Here is a 25,922-nt window from a genome sequence, read left to right on the forward strand (position 1 = left end):
CAGTATTGTCCTGTTTAACTTCTCTGTTCATGACTGAGAAATCATTTCGGCCGCCGTGTTCAATGGAGAAGTCTGTTCTACATATTTACAGGCAACATACACCTTCCCCTTCGAACTGTCCTGGATGAACTGAAATTCTTGTTTCCATTCGTTTTGGAACTTGCAAGCGTATTTATATTGTGGGAAAGCGGACGTGAGAAAAGGCTGTCCCCACTCAGTCTCAGGTCCGCATTGAGCTGGAGGGGGCGTGGCCTCCAGCTCCGGCTGAATACCGGGAGTTTGTCGGGAGAAAATCTCTGCCGTGAGGTTGTCGGGAGAGCCGCTGAATAACGGGATTCTCCCGCTAAAAACGGGAGGGTTGGCAAGTATGCATAAAGTAGGCAGGCACGGAGCTATTTCTCAGCGTGTGTTTATTCCAGCCGGCACGTTAATACACTGACACACAACATCCGGATTCCCATCATGCATTGCTTCAAAACTACGGCAAGTAGTAATGTCCAAAAACATAACAGAGACGAAGCAGAAGAACGAAGAAGAGACATGGCGACGACGAGTAAGAAGAAGAAGCACGCTTGCAAGTTCCAAAATGATTGGAAAAAATAATTTCAGTTCATCCAGAACAGCTCGAAGGGGAAGGGGTATGCTGCCTGCACATTTTGTAGATCAGACTTCTCCATTGAACACGGTGCCCCCCCCCCCCCCCCCATCTCCCGAATTCGGAGGTCTCAAGGTTGGCAAGTATGCAATGAGCACAGAGGTGGGGAGACACAGAGAGAGACTGCGCAGAGAGCTTGACATTTCGGCTTTCTGTACGGAACAGGAAACTACGTTCTGGCCCGGAACGCAGGTATGCTCTGGCTTAAGAAGCCCAGGGAGCTCATCAGCGACAGTATTGTACTTATTACACACCAGATGTTTGGTTGTGCATCTTAGTTGTAGTTTTCATTAACATATTTGAAGGTGTTGAAATCGCCATGTAAAATCGCTAATGCTAATCAGTAGCATGTCAATAGCAAAGCTAATCTGTATTTGCATCAAGCTGGCACAGTTTTGTAAGAGTGCAACCTTGCTTTAGTTGCATTTGAGCCTTTTTTTGAGTCAGTTACTTTGTTGGCATTGAAAATTGCAACATTACCTGGAGGTAGTTTGGCTGAGTCCGCTCTCAGTGCTGCTGGAGTGATCGCCAAGTGCTGCAGTTGAAAAGTGTCGGCCACCTTGTGTGTGACGTCATTGCGCAACCATGCTAAAAAACTGCCGGATTCGGTACCCATTCCTACTGGTAAATAAAAGAAAAATAAGATGTGGATCAAAATAGTTTAAAAAAAGAACACCAATTTTATTATTATTATTATGAAATATTGACTCAAATTATATTTTCATTGTGTTTTTATTATAAACATTCCCATGCTTTGACAGTGACATCACTCTTTAGAATTTTTCATCAATTAAAAAAACTGAGTAGCGCGAGAGCATTTTTAAATAATGTGAATAAAAACTATGAATAAAACTAGACACAAAATTTGGACGTAATAAAAACATGAATCCAAAATTGCACCACTCTACCTGGTTTGTGTACGCTTGAACTACTTTACATATCCTCATCAGAACAATGTCACCAGAAAAGTGAATCCAAATTAAAAATAAATACGTCAATAAAATATGTATCTTCAAATGAAAAAAGTGAATCCAATTTTAAAAATGACCGGTACATGCATTAAAAACCACAAAAAGGTCATTAAAAAAAATGTAAAAGGGTGGCATGCACATGCAGCGCGGGCAATTTCTGCTTCCAAATGAACGGCTCTCAACTGCGAATCGAATCTCATCATTCGCCTAAAAGAGTCGTTCAAAAGAATTGATTCGTTCGCCAACGTCACGTCTCTCACAAGTGCTGAGTTACAGTGTTTATGTAAAAAGAGGAGTCGAATGCAGGCATTCAATCTAGGGACTAATCTAAGATGATTGATAAACTTCACGATGTTGGTGACGCTGCTTTTCTTTTAGGTGCGCAGCGCCAGTTCGGTTGTGACGCGGCGGCGGGAGCAGCGGGTGCTGGTGATGGTGGTCACCATGGTGCTCTGCTACCTGGTCTGCTGGTTGCCCTACGGCGTGGTGGCGCTGCTGGCGACCTTCGGCCCGCAAGACCTTCTCACCCCGGAGGCGACCATCATACCGTCGCTGCTCGCCAAGTCATCCACGGTGGTCAACCCCTTCCTCTACATCTTCATGAACAAACAGGTGGGCTTTGATGGTGACCTCTTTGGTTAGCTTATTTTTACACTTGTAAAAAAATAATAAAAACATTTACACATATAATAAATTTGATTCTCAATTTAAAATCAAATTTTTATAACATTGGGTGCCAGTTTTATGATTTACTACATTCCTCCATAAAATACATAAATAGCTCTGATAAATGTGTGTATTAATTACCGTATTTTCCGCACTATAAGGCGCACCGGATTATAAGGTGCACCTTCAATGAATGGTATATTTCAAAACTTTGTTCATATATAAGGCGCACCGGATAATAAGGCGCACCTATGCATCCATTAGATGGAGCTGCGCTAAAGGGAATGTCAACAAAACAGTCAGATAGGTCAGTCAAACTTTATTAATAGATTACAAATCAGCGTTCTGACAACTCGGTTCACTCCCAAAATGAATAAACAGCTGTTTTATTATTTTCCCCGAGGTAAAGTCAGTGACGTGGTGTTTTGTTTATCTTTTAACAACAGCAAGGTATAACATGTAGTGCAACATTTATATCACATAGTGGAGGGGAAACTTTTCCCTGATTCAATAAACACGTAAAAAACAGTGATACTGTTACGGTAAATCAAACGTTAGTGCAATCACAATATAGTAACACTCGAAATATCGCTAAGCAATAACAATATGTCAATAACTCGAACGTTGCTCAAATGTTAATGTCACACAACACAACACACAAAATAAACATGTAATGCTCACTTTATGAAGTTATTCCTCATCCACGAATCCCTCGAATTGTTCTTCTTCAGTGTCCGAATTAAACAGTTGGGTGGATACGGCATCCAACATGCCCGGCTCCGTCTCGTCAAAGTCGTCACTAATCGAGTCAGTGTCGCTGCTGTTGTCTAGCAGTTCAGTGACAATGTTAAATTCTCTCGCTGCTGCTCTATTCCCGTGTTCTACTGCGTGACTGATCGTCTTAAGTTGAAACTCTGCGTCGTAAGCGTGTCTCTTAATAGGAGCCATTTTGGGGTCTTTACATAAACACACAAATGGAAATCAAAACGGCACGCCTCGCGCAGTCATATATCCCAGCATGCACCGCGCGCTTCTTCTTCTTCTATGGGGGCCGCTGCTTACCGTAGAAGAAGAACTTCTTCTTCCACGGGGGAAAATGAAGTTGGCGGCTGCTTACCGTAGTTGCGAGACCTAAACTTTATGAAAATGAAGTTTAGGTTTGTTGTGGCTCAATATTGGTCCATATATAAGGCGCACCGGATTATAAGGCGCACTGTCAGCTTTTGAGAAAATTTGAGGTTTTTAGGTGCGCCTCATAGTGCGGAAAATACGGTAAAAGAAAACTAGTCTTGTTTAATAAAATTCTACCCAAACATATAATAAAGTCAAATACAAATAAGGCAACAAGAGAAGTAACACTTCGCTTTTCTAAAGTAAATCTGTAGAGCAGATATGATCATCTACATCAGTGGTCCCCAAACTACGGCCCGTGGGCCGGATCAAAATCCGGCCCACAGGAAGTCCCAAGTTAAAAAAAAAAATATATATATATTAATATATATATTTTTTTTTTAATTATTATTATTTTTTTAAATCTTTCCTTTCTAATCCATTTTCTACCGCTTGTTTTTCTTGGTGTCTCCTAGCCGCTCAGGCAAATCATATTGTCTAAAAATGCATTTTCCCATCGATACCGTGACATCATCACGCTCGGAATATATATATATATATATATATATATATATGTATATATATATATATATATATATATATATATATATATATATATATATATATATATATATATATATATATATATATATATATATGTATGTGTGCGTATATATATATATATATATATATATATATATATATATATATATATACTGTATATGTGTATATCTATATATGTGTATGTATATATATATATATATATATATATATATATATATACATACATATATTTACATATATATACATATATACATATATATACATATATACATATATATACATACACATATATATATATATACATACATATATTTACATATATATACATATATACATATATATACATACACATATATAGATATACACATATACAGTATATATATATATATATATATATATATATATATATATATATATATATATATATATATATATATATATATATATATATATATATATATATCGAGGTTACTGTGGTTAGCCGTTATACAGTGCTCAATATCGGGGTAGAGCGGGATATACGTTTTGCAGCTTTCCCTGCTCTTCAGAGGATTTTAAATAGGGGGACAATAGATGGATGAGTGGATATCCATTATATTAATATAATATGTACATATATATTATACATTACGTCAGGAATTTCATCCCTCCAAGCCTGTTTCGCAGGTTTCCCTGCTCTTCAACGTGTATATATCTATATATATATATCTAATATATCTATATATCTATATATATATATATATATATATATATATATATATATATATATATATATATATATATATATATATATATATATATATATATATATATATATATATACAGCCCGGCCCCCAACCAAATTTTTCTAACCCAATGCTTTTGGGGACCCTTGATCTACATCAACAAAATGATTTGCCTGAGTGGCTAGACAGGGCAGATTTAAAAAATGTGAAAACATTTGTTTTTGACACCCTTACATGATAAATGTCTCCATTCCACTTTCTCATGCACTCTGAGTCATTATTATAATAAGAAAAAAAATTAAAATTGTTCCACAGAATCGCTCACATTATCGCCTTCTAAAAAAAAGCACTGACCAGATAGAGTATTTACAGTATTTACATCAACTCCAAAAGGGTCATTTTGTTTCCAAATCAAATCATGCCAGCAAGTCGCTAGGCCACATTAAACTGTCACCAGCAAGCCATTTGGCGACAGAGGCAAGGAAAAACCCCATGAAACAAGCGCTAGTTATTGTCATTAGACGCTTCGCTTCACATCCATCAAATATGATTTCAAAGGAACGCGATAAGATGTTGGCATCATCCATCATCATTTAAGTGTTCAAATCTTGCAGATAATTTCCCTTAATCCCCAAAACAATGTTTTTGTTGTTGCTTTTTATCTCGAGACGACAGGCACACTTGACACGAGAAGAACGCTTACGGCAATTTTATCCACATTTTTCACACTGCGGTAACATTTGCCCGAATTCCATGAGCTGAGAAATCTGTCTGAGCGCTACGCTGGAACAAAAAAAAAGTCAGTTGTATCCACATTTGAACAAATCACCTTTTCTGGCAGCTCCAGTTGAGTGTCACCTGACCCTCAACAACAATTTGTGTCCAAATGTCGCTCCTGCCTTCCTTCAAAGGCTCATAATTAGCTCACAGAGGGCTCTTCAATGCACAAAAAGAACAGGCAGACATTTGCTGCTTCCTTTTTCCAGAGACAGTTGCCAGATGTGCGCAACCCCCATTCCCCACGTGGAGCCTGGCACTTGAATGCAACATTAATAGACGCGTAATTAACAGGCACCCGTTAATTAGCAGCCTACCCCCAGTCCTTCTGTTTCGGTGCAGTCAAGCTGAATAAATTATTTTTCGGATTAAGAACTCTGACATTCTTTTTTGGTCTTTATTTTTTTTTCATCACTCTGCCAGCAGCCGTAATCAATGGATGCTTTCACTTTTGTCTGACGGGGCGGAATTAATTTAATGTTCAGTTTTTGTTTTGGCTCCTGTTTGTCTCCATTATGCAACATTGGCTTCTTTGTCTGCCAGCATCTTTTGTTTTTCTTTTATTTATGTACGCCGGGTGCATGGTCTCTAATCAGTCCCCAAACACTGGCTTTCTATGGCGCCACAAGGCGGCAGTAGCTGCGTTTGAAGAGAGTTTGACATCCTGCGACTTTATTTACTTTTGCATGCGCTTTAAAATGTTGCTACACCTCCACTCTTGGTGGTGATCATGTGTCACGCTTGTCACACTGTTTTCAATGAGCTCAGTGCCACTAACCCTTGTGCAAGCTTAAAGTACCAGTAAAGTTGAAAACAAGTCGCCTCTATATAAGGGTGTCCAAACTACGGCCTGCGGACCATCGACATATTCAATTTGGCCCGCGAGATGTCATGAGTTTTAATAAGGAATTTTATGCACCACAAGAGATTGCATTCATTTTGATAGTCTGAAAAATGTAATGCCATCATTATGTTGTCATAAAGTTTACAACGTTTACAACATTTAATTATATATTGAACAACAATCTGCGTACTTCTATGACCCAATGCAAGCAACCTTCCTTAGTCATGGTGGAAAAAAATATATACAAAATGTCAACAGACATGGTCACACATAACAAAAACTCCTCACTGAACTTTGTGGACATTATATAAAAATGTCCATGCACCATAAAAAAAATCTAAATTACACCCATTTAAATCCATTACAAAGCATGATGGGAAAAATGCGAAAAACTCAACACACTTATCCATGTTTGGTGCATTTTACCTGCTTGGATATTCTGATGATTACAAAACTTTAAGGAGGTCGTCACGGAAGTAAACAAGGTAGAAGTCGAACTTTCACATACTCTTAATATCCAATTATATTAATTATTAAGCCCAAGAGGGACACGTGGTAGAAAATAGATGGATGGATGGATTGTATATCCATTATATTAATATTATATATAAATACTGTATATATATATATATATATACACTACCGTTCAAAAGATTGGGGTCACCCAAACAATTTTGTGGAATAGCCTTCATTTCTAAGAACAAGAATAGACTGTCGAGTTTCAGATGAAAGTTATTTTTTTCTGGCCATTTTGAGCGTTTAATGGACCCCACAAATGTGATGCTCCAGAAACTCAATCTGCTCAAAGGAAGGTCAGCTTCGTAGCTTCTGTAACGAGCTAAAGTGTTTTCAGATGTGTGAACATGATTGCACAAGGGTTTTCTAATCATCAATTAGCCTTCTGAGCCAATGAGCAAACACATTGTACCATTAGAACACTGGAGTGATAGTTGCTGGAAATGGGCCTCTATACAGCTATGTATATATTGCATCAAAAACCAGACATTTGCAGCTAGAATAGTCATTTACCACATTAGCAATGTATAGAGTGTATTTCTTTAAAGTTAAGACTAGTTTAAAGTTATCTTCATTGAAAAGTACAGTGCTTTTCCTTCAAAAATAAGGACATTTCAATGTGACCCCAAACTTTTGAACGGTAGTGTATATACAGTACAGGCCAAAAATGTGGACACGCCTTCTCATTCAATGTTTTTTATTTATTTCCATGACTATTTACATTGTAGATTGTCACGGAAGGCAGCAAAACTATGAATGAACACATGTGGCGTTATGTACTAAACAAAAAAAGGTGAAATCACTGAAAACATGTTTTATATTCTAGTTTCTTCAAAATAGCCACCCTTTGCTCTGATTACTATTTTGCACACTCTTGGCATTCTCTCAATGAGCTTCAAGAGGTAGTGACCTGAAATGGTTTTCACTTCACAGGTGTCATAGTTTTGATGCCTTCAGTGACAATCTACAATGTAAATAGTCATGAAAATAAAGAATACGCATTGAAATGAGAAGGTGTGTCCAAACTTTTGGCCTGTACTGTATATCTATCTATCTATATATATATATATATATATATATATATATATATATATATATATATATATATATATATATATATATATATATATATATATATATATATATATATATATATATATATATAAAACTTTACATGCTGTCCGTTTTCGGCTCTCGACCAAACTTTTTTAGCCCAATGTTGCCCCCAAGTCAAAAAATTTGCTCTATATTGAAGCTATTATCATACAGTATATTTCTGATTTATTACACCAAAAGTAGAGATGTCCGATAATGGCTTTTTCATATCCAATATTCCGATATTGTCCAACTTTTTAATTACCGATACCGATATCAACCGATACCGATATATACAGTCGTGGAATTAGCACATTATTATGCCTAATTTGGACAACCCGGTATGGTGAAGATAAGCCCTTTTTAAAAAAAATTATAAAATAAGATAAATAAATTAAAAACATTTTCTTGAATAAAAAAGAAAGTAAAACAATATAAAACAGTTACCCGTAATTTCCGGACTATAAGCCGCACCTGACTATAAGCCGCACCAGCTAAATTTAGGGGAAAATACAGATTGCTCCATATATAAGCCGCACCCGACTATAAGCCGCAGGGTTTTGATGTGTAATTACCGTAGTATATAGGGGTTCCTGCTACCACGGAGGGGATTGTCGGGACAGAGATGACTGTTTGGGAACGCAAAGCGTCCCATTTATTAACAATAAATCTTTCAATCATTCAATCAAACTTTCACATCTTTGACATGGCGAACAGCATTCGTGCAGAGTACAAATAATACAACGGTGCAAAGTAATACAAAGTGCTCGCCTGTACGTTATCAAAATAACCAGCCTACCAGTATATGAAAAGTCAGTCTTTAATCATTGTGTCATCGTCTTCCTCCTGCGTACTAAAACCACCGAAATCCTCTTCGTCGGTGTCGGAGAAGAACAGGCCGTAAATAAGCCGCACCCTTGTATAAGCCGCAGGGACCAGAACGAGGGGAAAAAGTAGCGGCTTATAGTCCGGAAATTACGGTACATAGAAACTAGTAATTAATGAAAATTTAGTAAAATTAACTGTTAAAGGTTAGTACTATTAGTGGACCAGCAGCACGCACAATCATGTGTGCTTACGGACTGTATCCCTTGCAGACTGTATTGATATATATAGATGTATAATGTAGGAACCAGAATATTAATAGGAGAAGGAAACAACCCTTTTGTGTGAATGAGTGTAAATGGGAGAGGGAGGTTTTTTGGGTTGGTGCACTAATTGTAAGTGTATCTTGTGTTTTTTATGTTGATTTAATTAAAAAAAACAAAAAAACAAAAACAAAACCCGATACCGATAGTTAAAAAAACGATACCGATCATTTTTGATATTATATTTTAAAGCATTTATTGGCCGATATTATTAGCCGATAACCAAAAGACTTCCAAATTTTGCGAGGAAAAAAATATGACCAAAATAGTATCATTCTCACAGAGATTCCCGAGCCCTTTTTTAGAGGTAATTAGCAAGCCTGTCACGTAGCATTAGGAACCACAGATGCTAATCATGCAGACTTTGTGAAAGCCATTAATTATCACTTCGGGAAAAATTAAGATCCAGAACCTTATATTTTTGAGCCCGGACACAAAGAGGATGAGGAATTTAGTTTTAGAAGCCGAGTGCTACGCGGGCACAGCTTTATTGACACACTATAGCAGGGGTCACCAACGCGGTGCCCGCGGGCACCAGGTCGCCCGTAAGGACCAGATGAGTCGCCCGCGGGCCTGTTCTAAAAAAAAGAAGAAAAATTTTTTTTTTTAAAAATAAAAATAAAAATAACTTTTTTTTTTTTTTTTAAATTAAATCTACATAGAAAAAACACAAGATACACTTTCAATCAGTGCATCAACCCAAACAACCTCCCCCATGCACACTCATCCACACCCACTCACACAAAAGGGGTTATTTCTTTCTGCTACCAATATTCTGGTTCCCACAACATAGACAACACATCTGCAAGGGACACAGTCCCTGAAGCACACATGATTGTATAGGCTGCTGGTCCACTAACATTTTCATTAATTACTATTTGTTATGTAATTATTTTTATATTGTTTTACTTTCTTTTTTATCCAAGAAAATGTTTTTTATTTATTTATCTTATTTTATTTTATTTTTTAAAAAAGGGCCTTATCTTCAACAGACCAGGTTGTCAATGAAATTAGATTTGTTTAAAGGGTTTTTTAAACCAGGATAATGTCCAAGTCGGACTTAGCAACACACACCTTCATTCATGTACACAGAAAAAAATTAGGGAACACAACAGATTGCATATAATTTATAAACAAAATTACATTTTCAAAATAAGCATTTATGTACAGTCCAGATTATGTCCAGGTCACTCAAATTAGGGAACACAACAACAGATATCATATAATCTATAAACATAATTATACTTTCAAAATAAGCCTTTGAGGACTTCTCATCTTTTTTAAATGTTTTTTGGCATCATTATCGTTTTCAACCATGTAACTTTCTAAAGTTAGAAAATACTGAATAAATGTTTTAAAGAAAGTAACACTAAGTGAATATCTGTTTTTGGCCTTAAAAATAAACCTTTTACCGAGTACTATAATTAAATTGACTAAATCATGATTGTCAATGAACTCTCCTAAAATAACAGAAACCACATTAAGCTTCATAAACAAACCAATCCTTAAACACATTTTTTCAACTTCCACCCAAAACAAAGACACAATATGACAATACCAAAACAAATGCAGGGTGGATTCAGGCTCCTGACAACAAAATCGGCAATCATCTGACTCTGTCATATTCCATAATTTTAACATTTTCCCTGTGGGTAAGAAGTTATAAATAATTTTAATTTGAAAATAACGATTTTGCACATCGATAGTGGTTTTATAGATTAGTTTGAATATGGCATCCCATGGCAACGGGCAGTCAAAAAAGTCCTCCCATTTTCCATTTGTGTTGTATGAGGCAGCCTTCAAAGATTTCTTTATTAAATAAAAATTATATATTTTTCTATTTATTTTAGTTCCTTTTTGCCAACTAGAATTTCTTATTAGAGGTTTACAAACTAATAATTTAGTAGTTCCATAATTAATTATTTGTTTCCATCTTTTCCCAATTACTCCAGTTAGTTGATAAAATGAAAAGCTTGAGCAAGCATCACCATACATAGCTCTAAATTCATCATACTTCATAATTTTACCATTCTCATTGATAATATCATTGACAAAAATGATTCCTCTTTCAAACATATTTTTCCAAAAGAAAGGCTTTCCATCTATTACAATATTAGAGTTCATCCATATTAACTGCTGCAAAATATTGTCTCTTTTTTCTGGCACATAAAATTGAAAACACCACTATGAGTGGATTGTTTCCTTTATGAACCCCGCCATGTTTCCCAGCAGACTCTCTGGGAGGGGATCACTTGTAAAAAAGGATACAATTTCTTTTGATACAGTACATGTTTTTTGTCCAACAGGACATTTGTGTACCACTCAATGTTTAAATACATCTTTGGAACAATTGATGCTTTTAAAGACAGACACATAGCTTCAAGGTTGAGAAGTTTCAGGCCCCCATATTCATACTCTTTGTACAAAACCTTTCTTTTAATCTTTTCTGGTTTGCCGTTCCAGACAAAATCGAAGACCCTCCGCTCATTAATCTTAAAAAAGTTTTGTGATGGAGCTGGTAATGACAAAAACAAATAAATAAATTCAGGAATAATTAACAAGTTGGCAATAGACATTTTACCATACAAGGTTAGGGATTTCCCTTTCCATAATTGCATCATTTTGTCCAGCTTTCTTAGTCGATTATCATAATTTACTGAGCCTAGATCTTCCAGATTTTCTGGGACAACAACACCAAGTATGTTAACTGGTCCATCTGTCCACAAAACAGGCACTTTGCATTCCATTCGAAAGGACGTTCCCTTTAGATTTCCGATCCTTAACATTTTACATTTATCATAATTAAGCTTAAGGCCAGATTGCTGTGAAAATATGTCCAAAAGATTAAGAAGGTTCCGCAAACAATGAGGAAAAATCTTATCTTTGTGAATCAGCCTTTTCTGACATGAACTTCATCAAGAACAAACACAGAACACGCCTCACTGATGCACATCTGCAAGACTCACTCAGAGTTGCAGTGTCAAGTTACACACCAGAGTACAACACACTAGTTAACAGCATGCAATGCCAGGCTTCCCACTAACTGACAAAGAAACAGATAACAGATTTGGTGTCCAGTTCAAAGTGTGACATGATTTAAAAATTTGAGAGTTTACTTTTGTATTTTACATGAGTTATTATTTGTACAAACATGGTGCAAAGTAATTCATGATTTGTTAAAAAATGTTAGTGGCTAGCTAGTTAAAATGGGATATTGTGATTTCACAAGACTGTCTTAGAAGTGATCATTTGAAAATGTTCAATTTGAAAAATGTGCACTTAGAGAAAATATAAAAATAAAGTGTTGCATATTGATATTTATCTGTTTCTATATATATTTATTGTGAGAAATCATGAAGATGATCAGTGTTTCCACAAAGATAAATATCATTAATTATTAATAATAACAGAGTTAAAGGTAAATTGAGCAAATTGGCTACTTCTGGCAATTTATTTAAGTGTGTATCTAACTGGTAGCCCTTCGCATTAATCAGTACCCAAGAAGTAGCCCTTGGTTTCAAAAAGGTTGGTGACCCCTGGTTTAGATGAAGACTCAATCACAATCCTAACAAAGGGTTGTCTTTTTTGCCATCTTGGGGGATGTGAAAGTCAACCAGCTTGTCGGTCCATGGCCACATGTGTCTACTACCAGGTGAGCGATGCATCGATTATAATTTAGAAATTACTTTCAGCAAATTTGAGACGAAGTAGACGCAGCCGCCGGCTCAGTGTGTCGACAATAGCAGCGTAAGCTAGCTGCTATCAATGCGCCGCTACAATAGTCAGTCTGCTTTGACGCTTATAATAACAATATCACTCATATTTGGTTAATTTTCAGGTCACGACATGTAAATGGAGGATTGTTGGCGCTTTCTGGATGTTTTTTCAGAGAGAGTATAATGAGCGCAACAGAGGACAATCTATCTGTTGACTCAATGGTTAGCTATTTATTTATTTATGATTTCCCAATGCATAAAACAGCCAAACATGTGTTCTTGTGATTGATAAACATCACATATCCTTCCAATTTTTGCACATTTCCAGTATGACTGATCTGATAATACGGTCAGAGTGCAGAAGTGTTACTCCGGTGACGTAGAACCTACGGAAATTGCGGAAGATATTCATAGTGGAATATTTGAAAAAGCTGACTGAATTTGTGGCATTTTGTGATGTTTAGACGGTAATTTCACATACCTTTTGGATTGTAAATACAATTGGATTTGGTTTAATGGATACAATGGAACACAATTAAGCTTATAGTCTTAATACTATAGCGTTGAATAGGTCAATAATTCATGACAACATTGATTTTGATCAAATAGACAAGTAGACAATATTTGTAGTGCCTACTGAAGTAGAATGAGAGAAAAAGCAGGCAGTACTTGGCTGAGTTTATTGAGTCCACAGGCGTCTTTTATGTAAATCTGCCATGTTGCACATGACTGCCTAAGATCATATTTATTGCATTTCAGGAGCTTAATGGCAGTTTAACTCATTTACGCTTATCAAAGCTCTGAGAATAATGCTCATGTTTTCTGGCACCAATTACACTGAAACAGTATTTTCTTGTTTGTCAATCAGCAAAATGGGATTTTTTTTTTCTTTATGTAAAAAGGCCTAGTAATATACCAGGAGTACAGTCTGTTTCAAAATAGCTGTTATAATGGGAGTCAATGGGGAAGAAAAGGTGTGTATACTTTATGTTTATAGTCTATTCTAACATTGCAATCAACAACACAATGCTAATCATGCAGACTTTGTGACAGCCATTAATTATTACTTTGGGAAAAATTAAGATCCAGAACCTTATATTTTTGAGCCCGAACACAAAGAGGATGAGGAACTTAGTTTTAGAAGCCGAGTGCTAAGCGGACACAGCTTTATTGAAACACTATATCATTAGCAGCATGGCTAGGTGCTAAACTAACCATAATAAACCATAATAAAAAACACTTACTCATCATCATTTTCATTGCATTTCAGTAGCTTAATGGCAGTTTAACTTTACGCTTATCAAAGCTCTGAGAATAATGCTCATGGTTTCTGGCACCAATTACACTGAAACAGTATTTTCTTGTTTGTCAATCAGCAAGAATGACATTTATTCGGTTTTTTTAAATATAAAAAGGCATAGTAATATACCAAGAGTACAGTCTGTTTGAAAATAGCTGTTATAATGGGAGTCAATGGGGAAGAAAGGGTGTGTATACTTTGTTTATATTCTATTCTAACAACACAATACTATTTTTTTTTTTTTTAACTCCCCAGTGAAATCTCCCTAACTTTCAAACTGAACAATCATATCACATAAGAAACACATGTAATGCCCAATTTGGGCCTTCGGTTTGCACTAGGGTTAATGCTGATTAAGCAAGTTTGCTCGTTACCGCTATTACAACATTGGTTCTGTCGCTGCTGCATCGTGCGATGTACTATGTGACCATGCCGTCCACAAGATTTGAAGTACCATGAGCGGCCTAGCGTCCCGCGGCTTTATTTCAGCTCTGTCTGCGCTTTAAAATGTGGCTGCTCTGCTGTTGTCATGTGTGTAACTCTTATCGTACAGCATTTTACGATTTACTCATCAGCAGGGGTGTTCCAGTACAACCGATAATGGAGCCTTGAGCATTTGCTGACACTGATATTGATCCGATACGATATTTATCTGTGTATGTAAAGAGACAATACACATTGATGAACACAGTAACATGGGATATTGCCTGAATATGAATTATGATTCAGCAGGAGTTATACTTACTTTTATTATTTGCTAGTGTGGAATGTTAGAACAAGTGATCTATTTATTTTTAGCCGTCTGGAATGGACCTATGCTGTCTTTAAGTTTAAGTGGACTGGTAATTGTTGTTTTTTTCGCGAAATCTAGCATTAAGATGATGCGGACACATTTGTTACTTGATATTTTCTAATACACTTCTGCATTGGAGACTTTGTACGTGGAAGTAATATGCAACTATATTAATTCGATACTTGTTTATATTGACACATGTCATGTTTTAGACTCCTTTATTTAGTTTAATGAGGGACATAGCTCTTGTGCTACTGTGTGCTTAGCTGTTGTGTAGCTACTAGCTACTAGTAGCCTATAATCTACCATGTTTACCTTTGGTAAATGACTTGACTAAAATACAAAAAAAGACCAATTTATGTGCTAGCTTTGCAGGACTGCTTGTTATATTGTATTTTACATTATATAATCCCTTACTTGTTTTTCTTTTCAGATATCAAACCGATATCTGATGCTATTAATGGTGGCTGAGCAAGTACACACTATATGTTTATATATGTATATGTATATGTAAATGTGTATATATGTGTGTGCATATATGTATATGTCTATGTATATGTATATGTCCATGTATATATATGTATATGTAAATATATGTGTATATATATGTATATGTGTATATGTGTATATATGTATATGTGTCTATATGTGTGTGTGTATATATATATATATATATATATATATATATATATATATATATATATATATATATGTATATATGTATATATATATATATATATATATATATATATATGTGTGTGTGTGTATTCATACATATATATTCCTTGCGCACTAATTGACTTAAAGAGCGCACTTGCTGCATGTCACATTATCGATGGTAAAATAAATTTTTAGACAATATGATTTGCCTGAGTGGCTAGGAGACGATAGAAAATGGACTAGTGAGGACAAATTAAAAAATAAATAAAAAAATACAAAAAAATATATATATATATATTTTTTTTAACTTGGGACTTCCTGCAGGCCAGATTTTGGACGCTGGGGGGCCGTATCCGGTCCGCAGGCCGTAGTTTGGGGACCCCTGGGTTACATTTTTGAGTTATTTTTATGAAGAGCAATCAATTTTTTGGGTTATAAGGGTATTATTTTAACTCAATTTCTGGGTTTTCAAAACTATGATCCATTTTTGGGTTGTTTTTCCAATGTCTAACGCGTTTTGGGGTAAAAGGCTTTTTTTTATTAAAAAGGTACTTTTTTTCTTGAAGGGAATTTTACTAAGGATTGATCTCATTAACATTATTTACAATCACACATCTCATGTACATGGAAATATTTGAGCATGCTGTATATCGATCAATCAATCAATCAATGTTTATTTATGTAGCCCTAAATCACAAAAGTCTCAAAGGGCTGCACAAGCCACAACGACATCCTCGGCACAGAGCCCACACAAGGGACGTCGATGTGAATGACTATGAGAAACCTTGGAGGGGACCGCATATGTGGATAACCTCCCCTCTAAGTACAGTCCCTAGTGGATCCACATAACAGTTAGAGTCCAGTCCATAGTGGGGCCAGCAGGAGACCATCTCGAGCGGAGACAGGTCAGTAGCGCAGAGACGTCCCCAACCGATGCACAGGCGAGCGGTCCACCCCGGGTCCCAACTCTGGACAGCCAACATCTCATCCATGGTCACCGGAACCGGAATAACCCGGTGAGGGGGCAAAGGAGAAAAGAAAACGGCAGATCAACTGGTCTAAAAAAAGGGGGGTCTATTTAAAGGCTAGAGTATACAAATTAGTTTTAAGATAGGACTTAAATGCTTCTATTGAGGTAGCATCTCTAACTTTTATTTGAGTAATATTTAGCTTTAGCTAAGGTAAGCATGCGTTTATAAGTTATTAAACTATCACTCCATGCTTGATGGAAAACCTCAAGTTTAGTCGCGCGCCATTTACGTTCCAGCTTTCTACATGATAATTTATGGGCTTTAGTTTCTTCTGTAAACCATGGGGTACACCTTTTAGGGGCCCTTTTTAGCTTTAGCGGTGCTACACTATCAATGGTGTCGCGCAGGGCGTCGTTAAAGTTGTTAGTGAGGTTATCAATAGAGCCGACATAATTTGGGAATGGTGCCATTACCGAAGAGAGTAGGCCAGCAAGAGTCGTCGTTGTGGCAGCCTTAATGTTGTGGCTGCTATAGTAGTTATTATTATTATTAGTTTGTTGACAATGAGTCAGAACTTCGAATTTTATAAGGTAATGATCGGACATTACTTTAGTATACGGGAGTATCGTAACTTTGGAGGTGGTGACACCCCTGACAAGCACTAGATCTATCGTATTACCGTTGCGATGCGTGGGTTCATTTATTATTTGTGTAAGACCACAGCTATCAATTATAGTCTGGAGCGCCACGCACGGAGGGTCCGATGGGGTATTCATATGGATATTAAAGTCCCCCATTATGATTATATTGTCGGCGTGCGTCACTAGATCAGCAACAAACTCTGAGAATTCACTGATAAAGTCCGGATAGGGCCCAGGGGGGCGGTAGATAACAGCCAGGTGGAGAGGCAGCGGTGTGACAAACCTCATAGTGAGCACCTCAAACGAGTTATATTTATTATTTAGGTTAGGTGTAAGATTAAAGTTTTCATTGTATATTAGTGCGACACCCGCTCCCCTTTTAAGAGGACGGGCAACATGTGCATTCGTATAGTTAGGAGGAGATGCCTCATTTAGCGCAAAAAAAATCGTCTGGTTTGAGCCAGGTCTCGGCGAGACCAACGACGTCAAGTTTGTTGTCTCTAATGACCTCATTAACTAATAACGTTTTGGAAGATAATGATCTTATGTTTAAAAAGCCCATATTATATGTAGTGGGCTGTTTTGAGGATTGTTTGTTGAAATTATCCGAAGTAGCAATATTAATAATGTTGTGTTTATTATGCGTAGTGCACTTTAAATAGTTTCGACCATATCTAGGAATTGATACGACGGGAATTTTCATATTGTTTGCTTAGTGCTGCGATAAATTGAACGCATCATAGTTAGCAAACCTCAGTAGAATGCATGTCTACCTCTGACACAGTCACAACAGAAAAAACATTATGTGAGTTGTGTTTTATTCTAAGAGAATTGCTATGTGTGCAGGGATTATCCAGCCTGGCGCCGGCTAGTTCTAGTTTAAATGACTTCTTACCCGGACACTCCACGCTTCTTTGAGGATTAGCCTTTGTTGTTAGCCCCGCTCGGCATCCCCGCTTCTGCTTCCGCTCACACCGCTTACGTCTCCTCCATTGACGGTCCCCGCTAGTACTTGACTCCGCTGCTACAAAGGCCGCTCGATGTAGCCCGCAAAGTATTCCCACGCTAGCGAGGAGGTCCACCGTACATGCATCTTTCAGTCTATAACGACCCGATCTATCCACATCCAGAATTGTCTGTCGGTCGTATGTGATCACAGAGTGTCCACGCTTTGAGCCAGCCATGAAATTGACAGAATTGACGGGTATTTTTGCCAAATCGCTCTACACTCCCAAGAGCGTCTGCAAGCCGCTGCCATCAGGGCGCCGCCATCTTGCCGTATACAACTACTAATGTCATGATCCGTCATGTTTGTTTAGTTTTTGACTTCCTCATTTCCTGTTTTGAGCACCCCCGGGTTTGTGTTTTAGTTGCCATGACTACAAAATAATTTTCACCTGCGTCTGATTAGTGTTCGGGACGCTCACCTGCTCCTGGGCACTAATCAGAGAGCTACTTATTCCCTGCTTATCGCCACACTCAGTCTGGCTTTATTATTAAAGTTAAAGTTCAAGTACCAATGATTGTCACACACACACTAGGTGTGGTGAAATTTGTCCTCTGCATTTGACCCATCCCCTTGATCACCCCCTGGGCGGTGAGGGGAGCAGTGGGCAGCAGCGGTGCCGCGCCCGGGAATCATTTTTGGTGATTTAACCCCCAATTCCAACCCTTGATGCTGAGTGCCAAGCAGGGAGGTAACGGGTCCCATTTTTATAGTCTTTAGCATGACTCGGCCGGAGTTTAAACTCACAACCTACCGATCTCAGGGTGGACACTCTAACCCAGGGGTGGACAATTAATTTTCACCGGGGGCCGCATAAGCAACCCGAGCACTGCTGGAGGGCCACACGACAATATTTCAATTAAATGTTGCTCAATATTATTTTTGATATACCGTAAGTCGTAAGATAAATAATGATGATAATAATAATAATAATTAATGATAATAATAATAATAATAATTTAATTTAACCTAACTTAACTATACAAAAGCAGATTGATTTTGATGGTTTTATTTTTAACACTGTTTTACACAACACTTCCTGATGTATTATACAATGCAAAAATGTCCATTTCTGCACAGGGTTAATTTCTGTCACTTTATCCTGCATTATCCAACATTTTTCCCCGTCAGATTTGGACAACCGTCTGTTGTTGAAAAAATAGTTTTTAATCATATTTATTTTATATTGTTTTTTATATTGTTTTATATGTAATTATTTTTTCTTTTTATTCAGTCATTGGTGGAGCTAAGGATAATGTTTGAATATTGTTTTTAATATTGTTGTGCAGCACTTTGGAAACATTTTGTTGTTTAAATGTGCTATATAAATAAAATGGATTGGATTGTCACACCTGCCAGCTTGTCCCATTTCAGTCCTAACATGTCCAAACACGCATTTACCTATGTGAACAAGTCATTACCTGTGGTTGTCTCTTTAATTGACTGCATGGCTGCCAGCTCCTCCGTGATTTGAAAGTCTGCAGTTATCCCACGTAAGAAGATGAGCAGTTGGGCGGTGTCACGTACATCGCAGATCTCATCCAATTAAAGCCAGCGAAAAACAGTCCATGTCTCCGGGCATACAGCGCAACAGAGTCCAATAAGCACTCCTTAATACACTCTCCGTCAGAAAACGCCTTACTTTTTCTGGCGCTTTTGTGAGAAATGACGAAACTTGTCCTGACGGCTGCATCTCTGGGGGTGTGAAATATGGCAAAAAGTTCTTGTTGGGTTTGCAGTTTTACCATCAACGCATCGGCCTCCCTTGCACGTTCTTCATCAGACAGATTCCGGTATTTTCCCTCGTGCTTCGTCATGTAGTGGCAATACAAATTATATTCTTTAAACACAGCAACATGTGTACCACAAGTTAAGCACACGGCTTTACCTTTAATTTCTGTAAAGAAATACTTGGCAGTCCATGTCTTGTTGGAAACACGGCATTCGTCATCAACTTTTCTCTTTTTAGCGTCTCATCACTTGTCGCTGTGCACCTTCCCTCACAGGTTACACCCGGACATACGCCCATAAATAACACATTTCAAAATAAAAGCAGCACAGTTGTATTGCGCGTACGACATAGATGTTTTTTAAACTTTATTTTGTAATTTGTGATTGCGCACACGCGCATACGTCCACACGGAAGTAATACAAATAACGCTTTTCAAAACAAAAGCAGCACCGTTGTATTGCACACTCGACATAGATACTTTTTAAAATTTATTTTGTAATTTATGATTGGCCTCACGCGGCCTGGATAGGGATGCACAAAGGGCCGGATGCGGCCCGCGGGCCGCAGAATGCCCAGGTCTACTCTAACCACTAGGCCACTGAGTAGTATTTGCTTCCACGCAACGGTTACGACGGCTACTAATTTGATTCCTGAGCTAAGATTTGCCTTTTTGTTTGCCTGTTTACATGCTAAGCTTTTCTTGTTCGCTATTCCGTTAGCTTCTTGTGCTATCTTTTGTTTGTGTCCCGCATGATTTATGGATAATAAATCATTTCCTTACCTGCACTTTGCCTCTGGAGTCCCGTCGGCATCCTGGGAGAACGATCCATGCAGTAGAATGCGACCCCGCCGTGACAACTATGACCATACACGGCAATTCTTGTAAAAAATATGTCACTCATATCTTGCTTTTGAGTATATTCTAGTGGAATAAAAATAATTTTGATCAGTAGTTGGGAAGGAGTAGGACAAACCAGCAGTAAAATGTATAATTTTTAACCAACTATTGGGTCAAAGAGCGCTAAATTGCGCAACCCAATAGTTGGGTTTGGAATAACCCAACATTGTAGTCAGCATAACTCAGCTTTTGTGTTAAATAAAGTCAACCCAATAGTTGAGTTATGAATCAACCAACATTGAGTTAGCATAACTCAACTTTTGGGTTGAATAATTTAACCCAATACTTTTCTTTTTATCTCCAAAGAGCGAAGGCCGGTGGTGACCTTTCCGTCTTGGCCCGTTCAAACACTCGATTGTTCCTCGCTTGATCTCACAACTTCTGCTCTTCCCTGCGAGGCGCCAATAAAAAGCCCCGTGCAGAGAGAGGCGCAAACGGAGACGCACACTGTACTGCGTGGCGCTTTCAGTCTTCAGTTCCTCCCAGCCCATCAATCTGGCCGCCGTGTGTTGAGGCGAGTTGAAGGCTTAAATCGCCGCGCGGGCCGCCGACACTTGCTACCAGCTGACAGCCACCATGGGAGTTATGGGAACGGTGTTTCTAATACATTGTCACGCTGCGTCTCATACTGGGTGGGAAACAAGTCACCAGACGGGACACGTGGCTCCGTGGAAGACTGCGGGCCATTTGTGGGCCAAAAAGGAAAGTTTGAGAAGATATAGATTATGCTTTGTATTCACTTTTACATTACTTTTTATATTTACTTTTGGGGCTCTTCCTTTTTTTAGTTGAAATACGTCTAACGTAATAATGATAATAATGTTGATCCTATTTATGATAAGATTAGTAGAATGATACATTAAAAACTATTTTACAAAAGATTTTGAAAAAGTAGCCCAACAAACCCAATTGATAATTCAATTAATAATAATAAAAAATAACAATATAGAAAATAAAAAAAATAACCTTACACTGTAATGTTGTATTTACCTGCATTTAATACTTTAAAAAAAATGTAATTGTTTTTATTAAACATTTACAATATTATAAAATATATTGAACATTAAAAATGCATTAAAAATATTTGCATCAACCTCATTTAAATTTGAGTGGGACAAGCGGTAGGAAATGGATGTATGGATTATTGTTTGGATATTACTAATAATGATATGTTTTATTCCATTGTATTATCATATTTTAATTTCATTATATATCTTTTGGACCCATTACATTAATCTAAACATTTAATTATTTAACCTAAATACTTTCATAAACTTAATTGACATTTCAAAGGCATTTTACAATATTATTATTAATATTGTTTAAATATGACTAATATGTATATATTTTATTCCATTGTATTATCATATTTTATTTCATTATATATCTTTTGAACCCATTATATATTGGACCCATTAAATTAATCTAAACATTTAATTATTAAAACTAAATACTTTCGAAAACCTAATTGAAATTTCAAAGGCATTTGACATTATTATTAATATTGTTTAAATATTACTAATATGTCTATATTTTATTCCATTGTATTATCATATTTTATTTCATTATATATATTTGGACCCATTAAATTAATCTTAAAATGTGATTCATTCAAACTAAATACTTTCATAAACCTAATTGAAATTTCAAAAGCACTTTACATGATTATTAATATTGTTAAAATATTTCTTATATGTATATTTTTTATTCCATTGTATTATCATATTTTATTTCCTTATATATCTTTTGGACTCATTAAACTGATCTAAAAATGTGATTCATTCTAACTAAATACTTTCATAAACCTAATTGAAATTTCAAAGGCATTTTACATGATTATTAATATTGTTTAAATATTACTAATATTTATATATTCCATTGTATTTTATTTCATTATACGTATTTTGGACTCATTTAATTAATCTAAACATTTTATTCATTCAAACTAAATACCTTTATAAACTTTATTGAAATTTCAATGGGATTTTACATTATTATTATTATTGTTTCAATATTAATAATAATTGTATATTTTGTTCCATTGTATTATCATATTTTGCTTTGTTATGGTTTTAGAATGTGGTTTTAAAAAGAATAAAAATGTGGTTGGACAAAAACAAAATAATAAAATATCAAAGTCCAATAAAATATTTTAATACAATGCAAAATAACTAATAATGTATGAATATCAATAATGTGATGACGTGAGTGGTATTTAAAACTAAATTAAGTGCAAATTGGCACTATATAGTCTTAAATGATGGCTGCATTAACTTGCTTAACACAGAACAATAAATGCAACAAAAATAATAAAGTAAGTAGACATTTCTGGTGTACTTACATTTGAATATCTTAACTTTAATGTTTTATGAAACACTTGAGCAATACAGTAACATTTTGAATTTTTAGTCACAATTATAATTTGTATTTATACACGCTCTTTGTTGTTATTTTAACGCAATCTTAACGACTGCAGCATGCCAGTTTCCCAAGCGGCCCCTTGGGGAAATGTAGTAGACTTAAAGTATACGTGTGGAATGGGAGAGTATACTAAGTACACTACGTTTATCCAAGGCAGCTGTCCTGCCAACATGGAGACCACTCAAGTCAACTTTTATGGTGTAACACAGGTCTAAAACGATGGTAGTTACTCCTAATGTGTGTGTGTGTGTGTGTGTGTGTGTGTGTGTGTGTGTGTGTGTGTGTGTGTGTGTAGTTCTACCGCTGTTTCAGGGCCTTCCTGAGATGCTCCACCCCCGAGCGAGGCTCCACCCTCAAGACCTTTTCCAGGATGACCAAAACCCATCGCACTGTCCGCCCAGAGAGGGACCCCCACGTGTCCGCCGCCGGCCCCTCCTCGGCCCAGCCCTCTCCGGACTCCACCCACAGATCCCGCAAGGGAGCCCAGAGGGCGTCCGCTCCGCCGTCGGCCGCGTCCTTGGTAAACTGTCCCCTTCGCAAAGTGACTCTGGTGGCCCACTACACGGAATGACAGCACAAACTGGTCTGACTCTTGTTTCTACTCGGTGTAAGCACGTCCATCTTCATCAAGAGCACAAGTGTTCCCGTAAAGCTCTCTTATGAACTTCCTGTTAGCTCAAATGAAGGATGAAATGTAATAAACTTAGTTGGTTTGGTGTCGTTTTTCTGGACAAGTCATTGAAATCCACTCCATCCGGTTCACTTGAGTCTGTGAATCAAATCCTTTCCCTTGAGTCCGCTGACTCGATTTAGTGAATCAATCAAAATGAATCTTCCTCTCAGCTGTCATTCTAGCCAGTCCGCAGATTTGAGTCAGTGAATCAGTTCAATTGAATCATCTGAGCCAGGGAATCTGCTCATTTGAGTCAGTGAATCATTTGGTGTCAGCAAGTCTTTGAATCAATTGAAGTGAACCTTTTGAGTAAGCTTTGTATGCGGTGAGTCCGTTTATGTGAATCAGTATAAATGAGTGTGGGGTGTTTTTTGTGACTCAGATGACTCAAATTAGTGAAACAATTCAAACGAATCATCGGAGTCAGCAAGGTTTCAAGTAATTGAATCAATTGAAACGAATTTTCCGAGTCATGAATCAGTTTGAATGAATCGTCTGAGTGCGTTGCGTTGAAAGTGAATCGGCTGACTCGAGTTGGTGAATCAATTCAAACGAATCATTGGATCCAGCGAGTTTTCAAGTAATTGAATCAATTGAAACAAATTTTCAGAGTCAGTGAGTCAGTTTGAATGAATCGTCTGAGTGCGTTGCGTTGAAAGTGAATCAGCTGACTCGAATTGGTGAATCAATTCAAATGACTCAGAGTCAGTTTTGCTTCCAGTAAGTTCTCTGACTCGAGTCAGTTAATCAACTGAAATCAATCTTCTGAGTGAGCGATAAGTCCACTAATTGGAGTCAGTGAATCAGTTTAAAGGCCTACTGAAATGAAATGTTTTTATTGAAACGGGGATAGCAGATCCATTCTATGTGTCATACTTGATCATTTCGCGATATTGCCATATTTTTGCTGAAAGGATTTAGTATAGAACAACGACGATAAAGTTTGCAACTTTTGGTCGCTGATAAAAAAAAGCCTTGCCTGTACCGGAAGTAGCGTGACGTCACAGGAGGTAGGATTCCTCACAATTCCCTGTTGTTTACAATGGAGCGAGAGAGATTCGGACCGAGAAAGCGACGATTACCCCATTAATTTGAGCGAGGATAAAAGATTCGTGGATGAGGAACATTAGAGTGAAGAACTAGAGAGGCAGTGCAGGGTGTATCTTTTTTCGCTCTGACCGTAACTTAGGTACAAGGTCTCATTGGATTCCACACACTCTCCTTTTTCTTTTGTGGATCACGGATTTGTATTTTAAACCACCTCGGATACTATATCCTCTTGAAAATGAGAGTGGAGAACGCGAAATGGACATTCACAGTGACTTTTATCTCCACGACAATACATCAGCGAAGCTCTTTAGCTACGGAGCTAACGTGATAGCATCGGGCTCAAATGCAGATAGAAACAAAATACATAAATCCCTGACTGGAAGGATAGACAGAAGATCAACAATACTATTAAACCATGTACATCTAACTACACGGTTAATAATTCTCAGCCTGGCAAAGCTAAACAATGCTGTTGCTAACGACGCTGAAGCTAACTTAGCAACCGGACCTCACAGAGCTATGATAAAAACATTAGCGCTCCGCCTACGCCAGCCAGCCCTCATCTGCTCATCAACACCCGTGCTCACCTGCGTTCCAGCAATCGACGGCGCGACGAAGGACTTCACCCGATCACAGATGAGGTTAGCGGCTAGCATCGGCTAGCGCGTCTGCTATCCAAGTAAGTACTCCTTGTTGTGTTGCTACAGCCAGACGCTAATACACCGATCCCACCTACAACTTTTTCTTTGCAATCTCCTTTGTTCATTAAACAAATTGCAAAAGATTCACCAACACAGATGTCCAGAATACTGTGGAATTGTTCGATGAAAACCGAGCAGTTTGTATGGTGACACATTGGGTACGAATACTTCCGTTGCCTTTGTGAGTCACGCGCATACGTCATCATACATAGACGTTTCCAACCGGAAGTTTAGCGGGAAATTTAAAATTGCACTTTATAAGTTAACCCGGCCGTATTGGCATGTGTTG

General features: G+C 37.2%; 1 protein-coding gene across 1 annotated transcript in view; it reads left to right on the top strand.

Moving 5' to 3' along the window:
- The window catches only part of tmtopsb (teleost multiple tissue opsin b), an 82,852-nt gene extending 58,931 nt beyond the window's left edge, over window positions 1–23,921 (top strand). The window contains exons 3-4 of the mRNA XM_062020947.1: window positions 2,005–2,238; window positions 23,505–23,921. Coding sequence (XP_061876931.1) covers window positions 2,005–2,238; window positions 23,505–23,780 — 510 coding nt within the window. The 3' untranslated portion in view covers window positions 23,781–23,921. The remainder of the gene's footprint in view (window positions 1–2,004; window positions 2,239–23,504) is intronic.
- Window positions 23,922–25,922: the final 2,001 nt, after the last annotated feature.

The sequence above is a fragment of the Entelurus aequoreus genome, linkage group LG15, assembly GCF_033978785.1.
Source record: "Entelurus aequoreus isolate RoL-2023_Sb linkage group LG15, RoL_Eaeq_v1.1, whole genome shotgun sequence".
NCBI lineage: Eukaryota > Metazoa > Chordata > Actinopteri > Syngnathiformes > Syngnathidae > Entelurus > Entelurus aequoreus.